Below are 17,244 nucleotides of genomic sequence, written 5' to 3' on the forward strand. Positions count from 1 at the left end.
CAGCACGTCACATTGCCTAGCCATGCGGAAGTGAAAGGACCGGTTTAGCTACAACAACAAGAAAGTCTGTCGTATGTTTTTGTGATTGTGTTAGTCCCGGGAAAGGTTCTAGAGAACATGGCGTTACCGTCCCAGTTCAAAGCCGTCCAGCACCACCTACGGACCGCACAGGAACATGAACAACGGGATCCTGTTGTGTCTTATTACTGTAAGTGTGCGGCTAAAGCTATCTTAGCATAATCGCAACCTAACGTTTACCTCTAGCACAATCAAGCACGTTTTAACTTCAACATTTGTTCATTTAGCTGATAAAGCAAATGTTAGCTGACTTGTCTGCAGCCTGAATGGTGTTTGGTGCGTGCACTTAAAAGTGTATGTGCACGCATGAATCTTTGTCAGTGTCTGTTTGTGTGTGTTTGTCTTAGAACGGTGATGCGTAGGCCGTCATGTGATCTTCTTGTTTCATGACAGATAAACAGACAATAACGTCGACTTTCCTTGATAGTTTCCATTCAGTCGCCATGTTGGACACCTGACCAAACCTGCTCAACAACTGATGATAGTAATGTTTCAGTTGTCAGGAATTTTCTGCATAGTTTTCAGTTTATCTCATGACACACAAGCTGCTCCATCACCATGGCAACGACAAAACAAGGCTGTCACACAGTAATAGCCTGACGTTGTCGTCTACCTGGATATGCTGTGTTGATACCCATGCAAGTTCATCACTAGACAGGTGCAATGGATGCCGAGTGGATACGGTTAATAATGTGAGTCCAGTCCACAGTGGGGCAAGCAGGGGAACCTCTTGTATGAAGACACGTCGCTGCGCAAAGAGGTCACTGACTGATGCATAAGGAGTGGTCCACCCGGGTCCTGACTTCATGTGCAAGTCCAGTCCATTGGGAGGTCAGTAGGGGATCATCTTGAATGGAGACAAGTCTGCAGGGCAAAGACGTCAACAACTGATGCACAGAGGAGTGGTACATCCTGGGTCCCAACTTTGAACAGCTAGCGCAACCCTGGAACTTGATAACCTCTCCACGCAGGAAAGGGGGGCAGTGCAGAAAAGAGAGGCGCTAGATCAGGGGTCGGCAACCCGCGGCTCCGGAGCCGCATGCGGCTCTCTGATCACTCTGATGCGGCTCAGCTTGTCATCCTGCTTGTCAAACCTCGGGACACGCCCACGGCCGCGCTTGTCCAGGGACGCGCCATGCGGGTCTCCGTCCAAACCGGACAAACTTGTATTCGAAACTTGGAATGCTATCCCCGACTTTTATGTGAACTTGACAAAGTATGCACTTGGAGTCCTGTCGATCTTTGGATCCACATATGTATGTGAGCAGGTGTTCTCCAACATGAACTTTATTAAAAACAAACATGGCACACGCCTCACAGATGAGAGTTTACAATCCTGTGTGAAGATAAAGGTGACGTCATACAGCCCCGATGTGGAGACGCTGTGCGCTGCGGTTCAGGAGCAGAAATCACATTGACCACATGATAATTATTTTAATTTCTTATAATTTTGCATATATTCAAATTTTTTAATTGTTCAGTGAAATAGACATTTTATTATTTAGGTTGTTAGCTGCAGCTGACTTCACGGCGCCAGTAAAAGGATGACAGCACAGAGGGAGTGGACGGCATTTTTGGTTTTCTGCCAGTGAATAATTTAAGTTCGGCATTTTGTTTTTTCATTACTATAAGGAGGACTTAAATAGACATTAAGTATTTTACTTAACCTTCAACCCGACGTCTTTTTCGGAGTTAAAAACGTTTTGTTGCATGCAGAAATTTAATTTAATTTTCTCTGCAGTCGTTCATCGATTTCATAAACATAACCCTTCATAGTTTGTTTATACATAGCACAAAGCAAAAAGAAAACTTTATATGCAGTGTTATTTCATTTTTTTATTTTTATTTTTTTATTTTAATTTTATTTTTTTGTCCTGTCCAGCTTCTCAGGCAAATCATATAGTTGATGTAGATGCCCATATCGGCTGTTCAGATTTACTTTACAGAAGAGAAGTGTAGGATACTTCTCTTGTTGCCTTATTTAAATTTGACTTTATTAGATTTATTTATATTATAATTTTGTGCAGCCGGGCTGGAGCAGGAAGGGATAGAAAGAGAAAAAAAGGAAGACAAATGGGGAAATTGTGAGGATCAGAGGGGGATTATACAGTTTTATTTCATTTTAAATTTCAAAAGAGTTTTGTGGCTCCCATTGTTTTCTTTAATTTGTGAAACGGGTCAAAATGGCTCTTTGAGTGGTAAAGGTTGCCGACCCCTGCGCTAGATCAACTGGTTTAAAAGAGGCCTCTTCAAAGGCTAGGATGTATAAATGAGTTTTAAAATGGGTCTTGAATGCTTCTGCTGAGGTAGCATCTCTAACTGTTACCGGGAGGGCATTCCAGATTACTGGAGCCAGAGTTGAAAACGCTCTATAGCCCGCAGACTTTTTTTGAGCTCTGGGAATCACTAATAAGCTGGAGTTTTTAGAACGCAAATTTCTGGCCAGGACATATGGTGCAATATAATCAGCAAGATAGGTCTGAGTTAGACCGTTTAGTATTTTATATGTAAGTATTAAAACCTTAAAGTTGCATTTTAAGTGCACAGGAAGCCAGTGGAGGTGAGCCAGTACAGGCCAAATATGGTCAAACTTCCTTGTTCTTGTCAAAAGTCTAGCAGCCGCATTTTGTACCAACTGTAATCTTTTAATACTAGACATAGGGAGACCCAAAAATAATATGTTACAGTAATCAAGACGAGACGTAAGAAACGCATGAATAAGGATCTCAGCGTCTGTGGTAGACAATATGGGACACATTTTAGCAATATTACATAGATGAAAGAAAGCTGTTTTAGTAACACTCTTAATGTGTGACTCAATTGAGAGAGTTGGGTCAAAGATAATACCGAGATTGTCTACCGAGTCGTTTTGTGTAATTGTTTGGTTGGCACTGATGGTCCTAATATTACAAACAGCTCCTTGATTCGTTTCCTAAGAAGTGGGGTCAGGCAAACATGTTGTTAGTTTTGTCCCATTTACATGTCGCAGGAATTCCTCTAATGTTATTTTATCAAAAATAGAGATTATTTTTTAGGGTAATAGCCGTCTTACATACATTCGTATGTGTTAATAGAACCCAGTTGTAGCGGGGACGCATTGTCTTTAATCTTATTTGAATGAGTTCAATTTTCTTATTAAATAAATTCAAAAAGTCATCAGCTGAGTGGGTGGAGCTACTGAGAGGAGTTCCTTGTTGGGTTAGCGATACTGTATTGAACACATATTTAGGATTGTTTTTGTTGAGGTGGATGAGGTTCGAGTAGTTATTAGTTTTAGTTAAGGTAAGCGTGCGTTTAGAAGTTATTAAACTATCACTCCATGCTTGATGGGAAAACCTTAAGTTTAATCGCACGCCATCTGCTTTCCAGCTTTTTACATTATAGTTTAAGAGCTCTGGTTTCTTCTGTAAACCAAGGGTTACGACTTTTAGGGGCCTTTTTAGCTTTAGAGGTGCTATACTATCGATGGCGTTGCGCATGACATCGTTCAAGTTGTTAGTGAGGTTATCGATAGAGCCCACATCATTTGGGAATGGCGCCATTACTGCATGCACTAGGCAAGAGTCATCGTTGTGACAGCATGAATGTTGCAGCTGCTAAAGCAGTGGTTATTAGTAGCTTGTTGACAATTAGAACTTCGAATTTTATAAGGTTATGATCCGACATTACTTTACTGTATGAAAGTACCATAACTTTGGAGGTGATCTTTGGTATTACTGTTGCGATGCATGGGTTCATTTATTATTTGTAATAGACCACAGCTATCAATTATAGTCTGAAGTGCCACAAACAGAGGGACTGACGGGGTATTCATATGGGTATTAAAATATTTATATTATCTGCGTGCATCACTAGATCAGCGACCAACTCTGAACATTTACTGATAAAGTCCGAATAAGGCCCAGGGGGGCGATAGATAACAGCCAGATAGAGAAGTAGCGGTGTGACAGACCTCATAGTAAGCACCTCAAATGATTTATATTTATTACTTAGGTTAGGGGTAAGGTTAAGATGTTCATTGTATATTAGTGCGACACCTCCACCATTTTTAAAGGGACGCGCTTTATGTGCATTTGTATAGTTAGGAGGAGATGCCTTGTTAAGTGGGAAAAATGCATCTGGTTTAAGCCAGGTTTCGCTGAGACCAATGACGTTGAGAGGGTTGTATGGTCTACCGGTACTCGTATAGTATCGCGGTCCTAATGAATCAAAAACGGTACTATACTCTGTTTGAAAAGTAACGGGCATGACGGTACGCCGTCGTTATGTTGTGACATTGCTGGTTTGACGAGTAGAGGAGTATGTTTGGCAGCGCACAAACACAGAGTACTTACAAGCAGACAGGGTGTCTCGACAGAAAAGGGAGAATAGATGCATTTTGGCTAAAAAACTGAAGATAGAGTTGAAGCTGTAACACTGAAATGCCCACTGAAATGGGCTTTAAAACATGGCCAGCTAGTTAGCAGCTAACATCCATCAGCATTCAACGATGTTTTAGCTTCTTTTACATCACTAATCCTCGCCTCCATGGCGACAAATAAAGTAAGATTCCTACAAGTACCATCCCTGCAGGACGAGGAATAGCTAAACAGGCTTCACTACACACCCTAGGAGCATACAATTATTCAGCGTCACCGCTAACAAAAGGTAATACTCCTGGATGTAAACAAACACCATAGGTGGATCTACACCTGACATCCACTATAAAGCTACCAAGTACAATAGCGTGTATGGTTACATCGATATTTTTTATCGTCACAAAATATTTTTTTTAAATTCATATTATGTTTATAAACTCAGAAAATACGTCCTTGGACACATTAAGGACTTTGAATATGACCTATATATAATCATGTAACTACTTTGTATCGGATCAACACCTACATTTGTGGTATTATCCAAAACTAATGTAAAGCATCCAAACATCCATCCATTTTTTACCGCTTATTCCCTTTTGGGTCGCGGGGGGTGCTTGTGCCTATCTCAGCTACAGTCGGCCGGAAGGCGGGGTACACCCTGGACAAGTCACCACCTCATCGCAGGACCAACACAGATAGACAGACAACATTCACACTCACATTCACACACTAGGGCCAATTTAGTGTTGCCAATCAACCTATCCCCAGGTGCATGTCTTTTGGAAATGGGAGGAAGCCGGAGTACCCGGAGGGAACCCACGCAGTCACAGGGAGGACATGCAAACTCCACACAGAGAGATCCCGAGCCCGGGATTGAACCCAGGACTACTCAGGACCTTCGTATTTTGAAGCAGACGCACTAACCCCTCTTCCACCGTGCTGCCTAGCATCCAAACAACTGAAGAATAAGTGATTATCACATTTTTACAGAAGTGTAGATAGAACATGTTGAAACGTAAAATAGCCAGATATTAACAGTAAATGAACAAGTAGATTAATAATATACTTGTTCACCGATTCTCTTCATAACTTTTATGGACAGAATTTCTAGGCGCAGACAGGGCGTGGAGGGTATCTGGTTTGGTGGCTGCAGGATTAGGTCTCTGCTTTTTGCAGATGATGTGGTCTTGATGGCTTCATCTGGCCAAGATCTTCAGCTCTGACTGGATCGGTTTGCAGCCGAGTTTGAAGCGACTTTGATGGGAATCAGCACCTCCAAGACCGAGTCCATGGTTCTCGCCCAGAAAAAGGGTGGAGGGCCATCGCCGTGCTGGGGTGGAGATCTTGCCCCAAGTGTAGGAGTTCAAGTCCCTCGGAGTCTTGTTCACAAGTGAGGGAAGAGTGGATCGTTTGTGAGAAGGAGACACAGAGAAGAGCAAGGAGAGGCTGTAGTGTAATGCCCGCAGCTAAAAACAACTGTGTGAGAACGTCTACTCGAATATTACGATATAGTCATTTTCTATATCGCACAGAGACAAACCCGCGATATATCGCGTAAATCGATATGTCGCCCAGCCCTAATCCCCGGCTCGGGATCTTTCTGTGTGGAGTTTGCATGTCCTCTCTGTGACTGTGTGGGTTCCCTCCGGGTTCTCCGGCTTCCTCCCACCTCAAAGACATGCACCTGGGGATAGGTCGATTGGCAACACTAAATTGGCCCTCTCTGAGCTGCTACCTTACCGTGGTAGAGGAGTTTGCGTGTCCCAATGATCCTAGGAGCTATGTTGTCTGGGGGTTTTCATGCCCCCTGGTAGGGTCTCCCAAGACAAACAGGTCCTAGGTGAGTGATCAGACAAAGAGCAGCTCAAAGACTTCTATGGAATTACAACGAAATGAACCCAGATTTCCCTCGCCCGGACGTGGGTCACCGGGGCCCCGCTCTGGAGCCAGGCCCGGAGTTGGGGCACGATGGCGAGCGCCTGGTGGTCGGGCCTGTTCCCATGGGGCCCGGCCGGGCACAGCCCGAAGAGGCAACGTGGGTCATCCCTCCAATGGGCTCACCACTCATAGGAGGGGCCATAGAGGTCGGGTGCATTGTGAGCTGGGCGGCAGCCGAAGGCAGGGCACTTGGCGGTCCGATCCTCGGCTACAGAAGCTAGCTCTTGGGACGTGGAACGTCACCTCACTGGGAGGGAAGGAGCCTGAGCTAGTGCGCGAGGTAGAGAAGTTCCGGCTGGATATAGTCGGACTCACCTCGACGCACAGCAAGGGCTCTGGAACCAGTTCTCTCGAGAGGGACTGGACCCTCTTCCACTCTGGCGTTGGGCAGGGGTGGAAATTCTGGTTGCCCCCCGGCTCAAAGCCTGTACGTTTGAGTTCAACCCAGTGGACGAGAGGGTAGCTTCCCTTCGCCTTCGGGTGGGGGGACGGGTCCTGACTGTTGTTTGTGCTTACGCACCAAACAGCAGTTCAGAATACCCACCCTTTTTGGGTACACTCGAGGGAGTACTGGAAAGTGCTCCTCCGGGTGATTCCCTTGTCCTACGGGGAGACTTCAACGCTCATGTTGGCAACGACAGTGAAACCTGGAGAGGCGTGATTGGGAAGAATGGTCGCCCGGATCTAAACCCGAGTGGTGTTTTGTTATTGGACTTTTGTGCTCGTCACAGTTTGTCGATAACAAACACCATGTTCAAACATAAGGGTGTCCATATGTGCACTTGGCACCAGGACACCCTAGGCCGCAGTTCCATGATCGACTTTGTAGTTGTGTCATCGGATTTGCGGCCTTATGTTTTGGACACTCGGGTGAAGAGAGGGGCGGAGCTTTCTACCGATCACCACCTGGTGGTGAGTTGGCTGCGATGGTGGGGGAGGATGCCGGACAGACCTGGCAGGCCCAAGCGCATTGTGAGGGTCTGCTGGGAACGTCTGGCAGAGTCTCCTGTCAGAGAGAGTTTCAATTCACACCTCCGGGAGAACTTTGAACATGTCACGAGGGAGGTGCGGGACATTGAGTCCGAGTGGACCATGTTCCGAACCTCTATTGTCGAGGCGGCTGATTGGAGCTGTGGCCGCAAGGTTGTTGGTGCCTGTCGTGGCGGTAATCCCAGAACCCGTTGGTGGACACCAGCAGTGAGGGATGCCGTCAAGCTGAAGAAGGAGTCCTATCGGGTTCTTTTCGCTCATAGGACTCCGGAGGCAGTGGACGGGTACCGACGGGCCAAGCGATGTGCAGCTTTAGCGGTCGCGGAGGCAAAAACTCGGACATGGGAAGAGTTCGGGGAAGCCATGGAAAACGACTTCCGGACGGCTTCGAAGCGATTCTGGACCACCATACGGCGCCTCAGGAAGGGGAAGCAGTGCACTATCAACACCGTGTATGGTGCGGATGGTGTTCTGCTGACTTCGACTGCGGATGTTGTGGATCGGTGGAGGGAATACTTCGAAGACCTCCTCAATCCCACCAACACGTCTTTCTTTGAGGAAGCGGTGCCTGGGGAATCTGTAGTGGACTCTCCTATTTCTGGGGCTGAGGTCGCTGAGGTAGTTAAAAAGCTCCTCGGCGGCAAGGCCCCGGGGGTGGATGAGATCCGCCCGGAGTTTCTTAAGGCTCTGGATGCTGTGGGGCTGTCTTGGTTGACAAGACTCTGCAGCATCGCGTGGACATCGGGGGCGGTACCTCTGGATTGGCAGACCGGGGTGGTGGTCCCTCTCTTTAAGAAGGGGGACCGGAGGGTGTGTTCCAACTATCGTGGGATCACACTCCTCAGCCTTCCCGGTAAGGTTTATTCAGGTGTACTGGAGAGGAGGCTTCGCCGGATAGTCGAACCTCGGATTCAGGAGGAACAGTGTGGTTTTCGTCCTGGTCGTGGAACTGTGGACCAGCTCTATACTCTCGGCAGGGTTCTTGAGGGTGCATGGGAGTTTGCCCAACCAGTCTACATGTGCTTTGTGGACTTGGAGAAGGCATTCGGCCGTGTCCCTCGGGAAGTCCTGTGGGGAGTGCTCAGAGAGTATGGGGTATCGGAATGTCTTATTGTGGCAGTCCGCTCCCTGTATGATCAGTGTCAGAGCTTGGTCCGCATTGCTGGCAGTAAGTCGGACACGTTTCCAGTGAAGGTTGGACTCCGCCAAGGCTGTCCTTTGTCACCGATTCTGTTCATAACTTTTATGGACAGAATTTCTAGGCGCAGCCAAGGCGTTGAGGGGTTCCGGTTTGGTGGCCACGGGATTAGGTCTCTGCTTTTTGCAGATGATGTAGTCCTGATGGCTTCATCTGGCCGGGATCTTCAGCTCTCACTGGATCGGTTCGCAGCCGAGTGTGAAGCGACCGGAATGAGAATCAGCACCTCCAAGTCCGAGTCCATGGTTCTCGCCCGGAAAAGGGTGGAGTGCCATCTCCGGGTTGGGGAGGAGACCCTGCCCCAAGTGGAGGAGTTCAAGTACCTAGCCCTCAATTTACCGGTCGATCTACGTTCCCATCCTCACCTATGGTCATGAGCTTTGGGTCATGACCGAAAGGATAAGATCACGGGTACAAGCGGCCGAAATGAGTTTCCTCCGCCGGGTGGCGGGGCTCTCCCTTAGAGATAGGGTGAGAAGCTCTGCCATCCGGGAGGAGCTCAACGTAAAGCCGCTGCTCCTCCACATCGAGAGGAGCCAGATGAGGTGGTTCGGGCATCTGGTCAGGATGCCACCCGAACGCCTCCCTAGGGATGTGTTTAGGGCACGTCCAGCTGGTAGGAGGCCACGGGGAAGACCCAGGACACGTTGGAAAGACTATGTCTCCCGGCTGGCCTGGGAACGCCTCGGGATCCCCCGGGAAGAGCTAGACGAAGTGGCTGGAGATAGGGAAGTCTGGGCTTCCCTGCTTAGGCTGCTGCCCCCGCGACCCGACCTCGGATAAGCGGAAGATGATGGATGGATGGATGGATGGAAATTGGCCCTTGTGAATGTGAGTGTGAATGTTGTCTGTGTCTGTGTTGGCCCTGCGATGAGGTGGTGACTTGTCCAGGGTGTACACCGCCTTTCGCCCGATTGTAGCTGAGATAGGCACCAGCGCCCCCCGCGACCCCAAAGGGAATAAGCAGTAGAAAATGGATGGATGGATAATTTGCCACCTCAGTAGAATGCATGTTTACGTCTGGCACAGTCATTACAGAAAACACATTCGGTAAGTTGTGTATTATTTTACGAGAAATGCTATGTATGCAGGAATTTTCCAGCCTGGCGTTGGTTAGTTCTAGCGAACTGACTCCTCATCCGGACTAACAGACACTCTTAATTGCCTGTTTCCAACTTGCTCTAGTGTTGTGAGTCAACTATGACTCAAACACTAATCTATGTTTGTAGATAGAGGGATGGCGCCTTCCCGGTTAGGGTGAAGGCTGTCCCTCCTCAGCAAGCCCGGTTTGCCCCAGAAAGAGGGCCAATTATCAATAAACGTTAGTTCCCTTTTTCTACAAAAACTAGCCAGCCATTTGTCAAGCCAGACTTATCTGCTATACCTCTCATCATTGCCTCTCGCAGGCAGGGGGAAAAGACAAGTACTCGATGCCTGAACATCTTTCTCGCGAGATTACAAGTCCTAGGTGTGTTCCTCTTTGTAATCGCTGACTGTCTCATCCTACTGTCATTGGAACCAACATGTACAAGTATGTTAGCGTAGCAAGTAGTGCGATTAGCCTGTTGTACGTGTTTACTAAGCCTGTTGCGAGTTAGTTCCCGAAGATTAGCTTTAATGTCATGTGCTCTGGCGAGGGGAACCCACTACATTATGGCTGGTTTGCTAAATTGTATGTTTCGGGTGATGGAGTCCCCTATGAATAAGGTGCGGTGCCCGGTACACATGGGTGTAGGACTAGCTATAGGGCTAAATCTATTATGGGTCTCAACCGGTTCGCCACATAATTCTTTTATTAATCGGTAGCTGAAATAGGCACCAGCACCCCCCGCAACCCCAAAAGGGAATAAGCGGTAGAAATGGATGGATGGGTTATGTACTGTATGCAATTTATGGAGCAAACCGTCACCATGTGGAAGTAGATGTCAAACATGGCGTTACAATGGGATGACGTGTGCAGCAAGAGAATTGAACAGCGAGTCGTGTCTGGCTGGGCCTTGCTGGGAATATTTATGGTGTCATGCAGCAAGGAATAAAGAGCACTGAAAAGAACCAAAGAGTATCGGGTGCTACAGGAAACCGTTGACATGGTAACGGGCTAATTGTGTGTTGTGCTACACAAACCTTTCGTGTGTGTGTGTGTAAGTACACAGCTCTCCTATCAGCAAACAGCTGATTAAGCAGTTAAAGATAACAATTAATGACTCACATGTGAAAGCAATCACCATGTTGTATGAGATTGTTGATGATGCCACATTTGCGCTTGTCATTTCCTGATGGAGTGGACTCTTGTGGTCCTGTAGTCCAAAGCCAAGTGATTATGCAGGAACATTAGCCACAAATTACAATAGATAACCAATAATATTACAAACGTAGGTCAAGATCAACACTTTCTGACCATCAAATTTTGTTATTTGTAGGCAGACTCTACGCCATGCAGACCGGAATGAAGCTGGACAGTAAAAGTCCTGAGTGCAGAAAGTTCCTGGTGAAGCTCATGGACCAGTTGGAGTCCGTAAGTCCAGTCCTGACATCCTACAATATTCAACACAAAATATGACACCCAACCTTTTCCAAAATAAAAGTAAACATTATAAGGAAGTGTGACTGAAGAAGCGGGAGGTGATTGTGTGGTTAAGTCCACCTCATCATTAGAGGTGCAATAGTACAGGTCACTAACAGTGTGGCCCGTACCTCGGTTTTTGGCTTTTCGATTCCGTTTTTCACTGTAAAGAGAAACTACTTTTTCCTCTCAAAGTTTTTTCTTTATTTTACCTGTCAACAAAAACTGTCTTCTACAGTAAACAAAGTTAACAGTAACTAAACAACGAAAGGCGGTGTACACCCTGGACAAGTCAATACCTCATCACTGGGCCAACACAGATAGACAGACAACATTCACACTCACATTCACGCACTAGGGCAAATTAAGTGTTGCCAATCAACCTATCCCCAGGTGCATGTCTTTCGAGGTGGGAGGAAACTGGAGTTAGAGCTGGGCGATATATCGAGTTTGTAAGATATATCGAAATATTTTTAAACTAGATGTGAGTTAAGAAAATATTGTGATATCGATATAATTTATTTCCCGTTAAAATGACCAAACACCGCTTATTTGTTGTGTTCCTTGTTCTCCCTCGCTTCCCACTCCCTCGCACTCTCTACTAAACCCCTCCCCTTCCTACTTCCAAGACGAAAGCACGTATAAAAACATCCATGATTGGTTGGTTGTTAACTATGATGAATCACGATTGGTTGAGATTATTGCAAAACACTAGGGACAGGCCAATCAGAGGCAAGATAGGGTGGGTCATCGAACCAGGAAGGGAAATCACAACAGACATTCAAAACGACGACAAGAGAGTCTTAAAAGACAAGAAGGAATATTCAAGCGGGTGATTTACATTTAAAAAAAACTAGTGAAAGATGGCAGAGGGATTCTCTTCTTTAGATTTTGCTTTTTAGCGATGTAGATGATGTCCAGGAAACCCACAATGCGTCTTCTTGGCAACATTTGGACAAATGTATGTGTCTGGATAAAACATTCATTTGAGTTGTTTACCATGTAAGCCCAAATCAAAACTGTTCTTGAGTTGCCAAGTCGGGCACATTTCGCACGAAAAATGTATGCCGAAGTGAGGAAGATCATAGCCGCACAATTAAGTAAAGGTAAATACTTGCCGCTGACCAGAACCGTACGTGTGTGACAGTTCTTTAAATAGTCGACTGGGAAATAAAAAGTGTGTTATTTGCACAGCTATGTTATTATTTTGCGTAGAAAAATATTTTTTTATTTTATTTATGATTTGGAATTCTGTGCTACTCAGTTTCTTTTCTGTGCTGTTAATACCCATCTAGACTAACTGGGTTAATAATAAACGGGCCAGTGACTATTTACAGTACACTTGTCATGCTGTTCAATTTCAGTGAATCTCGCTCAAAAATGAATATCTTTATATGTATACTCTCACCGGAAAATAAATAAATAAATATATATATGTACAAACCCTGTTTCCATATGAGTTGGGAAATTGTGTTAGATGTAAATATAAATGGAATACAATGATTTGCAAATCCTTTTCAACCTATATTCAATTGAATGCACTACATAGACAAGATATTTGATGTTCAAACTCATAAACTTAATTTTTTTTGGGAAATAATAATTAACTTAGAATTTCATGGCTGCAACACGCACCAAAGTAGTTGGGAAAGGACATGTTCACCGCTGTGTTACATCACCTTTTCTTTTAACAACACTCAATAAACGTTTGGGAAATGAGGAAACTAATTATTGAAGCTTTGAAAGTGGAATTCTTTCCCAATCTTTTTCTATGTAGAGCTTCAGTTGTTCAACAGTCCGGGGTCTTCGCTGTTGTATTTTACGTTTCATAATTTGCCACACATTTTCGATGGGAGACAGACTGCAGGCGGGCCAGGAAAGTACCCACACTCTTTTTTTACGAAGCCACGCTGTTGTAACACTTGTTTTGCTGAATAACGTTAACGTTATTTAATGATAACGTTGCTTGGATGACAACATATGTTGCTCCAAAACCTGTATGGATCTTTCAGCATAAACGGTGCCTTCACAGGTGTGTAAGTTACCCATGCCTTGGGCACTAATGCACCCCCATACCATCACAGACGCTGGCTTTTGAACTTTGCGCCTATAACAATCTGAATGGTTATTTTCCTCTTTGTTCTGGAGGACACCACGTCCTCTGTTTCCAAATATAATTTGAAATGTGGACTCGTCAGACCACAGAACACCTTTCCACTTTGCATCAGTCCATCTTAGGTGAGCGTTTCAGGATATTGTTGATACATAGGTTTGGCTTTGCATAGTAGAGTTTTAACTTGCACTTACAGATGTAGCAACCAACTGTAGTTACTGACAGTGGTTTTATGAAGTGTTCCTGAGCCCGTGTGGTGATATCCTTTACACACTAATATTGGTTTTTGATGCTGTACCGCCTGAGGGATCAAAAGTCCGTAATATCATTTCTTACGTGCAGTGATTTCTCCAGATTCTCTCAACTTTTTGACGATTTTACGGACCGTAGATGGTAAAATCCCTACATTCCTTGCAATAGCTGGTTGAGAAATGTTGTTCTAAAACTGTTCGACAATTTGCTTACAAAGTGGTGACCCTCACCCAATCCTTGTTTGTGAATTACATAGCATTTCATGGAAGCTACTTTTATACCCAATCATGGCACCCAACTGTTCCCAATTAGCCTGCACACCTGTGATTGTCCATAACAAACACCATGTTCAAACATAAGGGTGTCCATATGTGCACTTGGCACCAGGACACCCTAGGCCGCAGTTCCATGATCGACTTTGTAGTTGTGTCATCGGATTTGCGGCCTCATGTTTTGGACACTCGGGTGAAGAGAGGGGCAGAGCTTTCTACCGATCACCATCTGGGGATGAGTTGGCTGCGAGGGTGGGGTGGGGGTGGGGTGGGGGGGGGGGGGGGCTGCCGGACGGACCTGGCAGGCCCAAGCGCATTGTGAGGGTCTGCTGGGAACGTCTGGCAGAGTCTCCTGTCAGAGAGAGTTTCAATTCCCACCTCCGGAAGAACTTTGCGCATGTCACGAGGGAGGTGCAGGACATTGAGTCCGAGTGGACCATGTTCCGCACCTCCTATTGTCGAGGCGGCTGATTGGAGCTGTGGCCGCAAGGTTGTTGGTGCCTGTCGTAGCGGTAATCCCAGAACCTGTTGGTGGACACCAGCAGTGAGGGATTCTGTCGAGCTGAAGAAGGAGTCCTACCGGGTTCTTTTGGCTCATAGAACTCCGGATGCAGTGGACGGGTACCGACAGGCCAAGCGGTGTCCAGCTTTAGTGGTCGCGGAGGCAAAAACTCGGACATGGGAGGAGTTCGGGGAAGCCATGGAAAAGGACTTCTGGACGGCATCGAAGCGTTTCTGGACCACCATACACCGCCTCAGGAAGGGGAAGCAGTGCACTGTCAACACCGTGTATGGTGCGGATGGTGTTCTGCTGACTTCGACTGCGGATGTTGTGGATCGGTGGAGGGAATACTTCGAAAACCTCCTCAATCCCACCAACACGTCTTCCTATGAGGAAGCGGTGCCTGGGGAATCTGTGGTGGGATCTCCTATTTCTGGGGCGGAGGTTGCTGAAGTAGTTAAAAAGCTCCTCAGCGGCAAGGCCCCGGGGGTAGATGAGACCTGCCCGGAGTTCCTTAAGGCTTTGGATGCTGTGGGGCTGCTGTGGGGCTCTCTTGGTTGACAAGACTCTGCAGCATCGCGTGGACATCGGGGGCGGTACCTCTGGATTGGCAGACCGTGGTGGTTGTTCCTCTCTTTAAGAAGGGGGACCGGAGGGTGTGTTCCAACTATCGTGGGATCACACTCCTCAGCCTTCCCGGTAAGGTTTATTCAGGTGTACTGGAGAGGAGGCTACGCCGGGTAGTCAAACCTCGGATTCAGGAGGAACATTGTGGTTTTCTTCCTGGTCGTGGAACTGTGGACCAGTTCTATAATCTCGGCAGGGTTCATGAGTGTGCATGGGAGATTGCCCAACCAGTCTAAATGTGCTTTGTGGACTTGGAGAAGGCATTCGACCGTGTTCCTCAGGAAGTCCTGTGGGGAGTGCTCAGAGAGTATGGAGTACCGGACTGTCTTATTGTGGCGGTCCGCTCACTGTATGATCAGTGTCAGAGCTTGGTCCGCATTGCTGGCAGTAAGTCGGACACGTTTCCAGTGAGGGTTGGACTCCGCCAAGGCTGTCCTTTGTCACCGATTCTGTTCATAACCTTTATGGACAGAATTTCTAGGCACAGTCATGGCGTTGAGGGGTTCCGGTTTGGTGGTCGCGGGATTAGGTCTCTGCTTTTTGCAGATTATGTGGTCCTGATGGCTTCATCTGGCCGGGATCTTCAGCTCTCACTGGATAGGTTCGCAGCCGAGTGTGAAGCGACCGAAATGAGAATCAGCACCTCCAAGTCTGAGTCCATGGTTCTCGCCCGGAAAAGGGTGGAGTGCCATCTCCGGGTGGGGAGGAGACCCTGCCCCAAGTGGAGGAGTTCAAGTACCTAGGAGTCTTGTTCACGAGTGGGGGAAGAGTGGATGGTGAGATCGACAGGCGGTGCGGTATCTTCAGTAATGCGGACGTTGTACCGATTCGTTGTGGTGAAGAAGGAGCTGAGCCGGAAGGCAAAGCCCTCAATTTACCGGTCGATCTACGTTCCCATCCTCACTTATGGTCATGAGCTTTGGGTCATGACCGAAAGGATAAGATCACGTGTACAAGCGGCCGAAATGAGTTTCCTCCGCCGGGTGGCGGGGCTCTCCCTTAGAGATAGGGTGAGACGCTCTGCCATCCGAGAGGAGCTCAAAGTAAAGCCGTTGCTCCTCCACATCGAGAGGAGCCAGATGAGGTGGCTCGGGCATCTGGTCAGGATGCCACCCGAGCGCCTCCCTAGGGAGGTGTTTAGGGCACGTCCAACCGGTAGGATGCCACGGGGAAGAACCAGGACACATTGGGAAAACTATGTCTCCCGGTTGCCCTGGGAACGCCTCGGGATCCCCCGGGAAGAGATGGACAAAGTGGCTGGGGAGAGGGAAGTCTGGGCTTCCCTGCTTAGGCTGCTGCCCCCGCGACCCAACCTCGGATAAGCGGAAGAAGATGGATGAATGGATGGACCTGTGGAGTGTTCCATATAAGTGTTTGATGAGCATTCCTCAACTTTATCAGTATTTATTTCCACCTTTCATAGCTTCTTTGTCACGTGTGGCTGGCATCAAATTCTAAAGTTAATGATTATTTGCAAAAAATATATATTTATCAGTTTGAACATCAAATATGTTGTCTTTGTAGCATATTCAGAATCAGAATCAGAAAAGTTTTTATTGCTATTGTTTGAGATCGGGTTCAGAAACTATGAATTTTACCTGGCGCAATCGTGCAACATAAAATACATATAACACAGAATAGGTAATAAGATGAGCTGTAATTGAGCTATCAGATCTTGGTATTGTTCACGTGTCTGATGGCCGAAGAGAAAAAACTGTTCAGGTGGCGGGAGATGTGGGTCTGGATGGACCGTAGTCTCCTGTTTTCTGGGCGTTCAGCTCCAGGTTGTTGAGGCCGCACCAGGACGCCAGCTGGTCCACCTCTCTCCTGTAGGCAGACTCGTCGCCATCCAAGATGAGCCTGATGAGAGTAGTGTCGTCCGCAAACTTCAGCAGCTTCACCGACTGGTGACTGGAGGTGCAGCAGTTTCTATGTGGGTTGAAAATGATTTGCAAATCATTGTATTCCGTTTATATTTACATCTAACACAATTTCCCAACTCATATGGAAACGGGGTTTGTATATATTTATATTTACATCTAACACAATTTCCCAACTCATATGGAAACGGGGTTTATATATATATATATATGTATATATATATATATATATAGATATTAGGGATGTAATGGTACGTGTATTTGTATTGAACCGTTTCGGTACGGGGGTTTCGGTTCGGTTCGGAAGTGTACCGAATGAGTACACATGCTAGCAGCGACCGGGCTAGGACAACATGTAAAAGCCAGAGCTGGAAGACCCTCCTGCCTCATTAAGATCTCCCGTTTGGAAACACTTTGACTGCGCTGTACAACAATGGAGGACGGAGGTTTGCCGACATTGTGCAGCAACTGCT

The 17,244-nt window shown here is 46.8% G+C and overlaps 1 protein-coding gene across 1 annotated transcript in view; it reads left to right on the forward strand.

Moving 5' to 3' along the window:
• Window positions 1-17,244, forward strand: part of vta1 (vesicle (multivesicular body) trafficking 1) — a 66,154-nt gene continuing 48,910 nt past the window's right edge. Inside the window, exons 1-2 of the mRNA XM_061901373.1 lie at window positions 1-208; window positions 10,983-11,077. Of these exons, the coding sequence (XP_061757357.1) occupies window positions 118-208; window positions 10,983-11,077 (186 nt within the window). The 5' untranslated portion in view covers window positions 1-117. The remainder of the gene's footprint in view (window positions 209-10,982; window positions 11,078-17,244) is intronic.

The sequence above is a fragment of the Nerophis ophidion genome, linkage group LG05 (assembly GCF_033978795.1).
Source record: "Nerophis ophidion isolate RoL-2023_Sa linkage group LG05, RoL_Noph_v1.0, whole genome shotgun sequence".
NCBI lineage: Eukaryota > Metazoa > Chordata > Actinopteri > Syngnathiformes > Syngnathidae > Nerophis > Nerophis ophidion.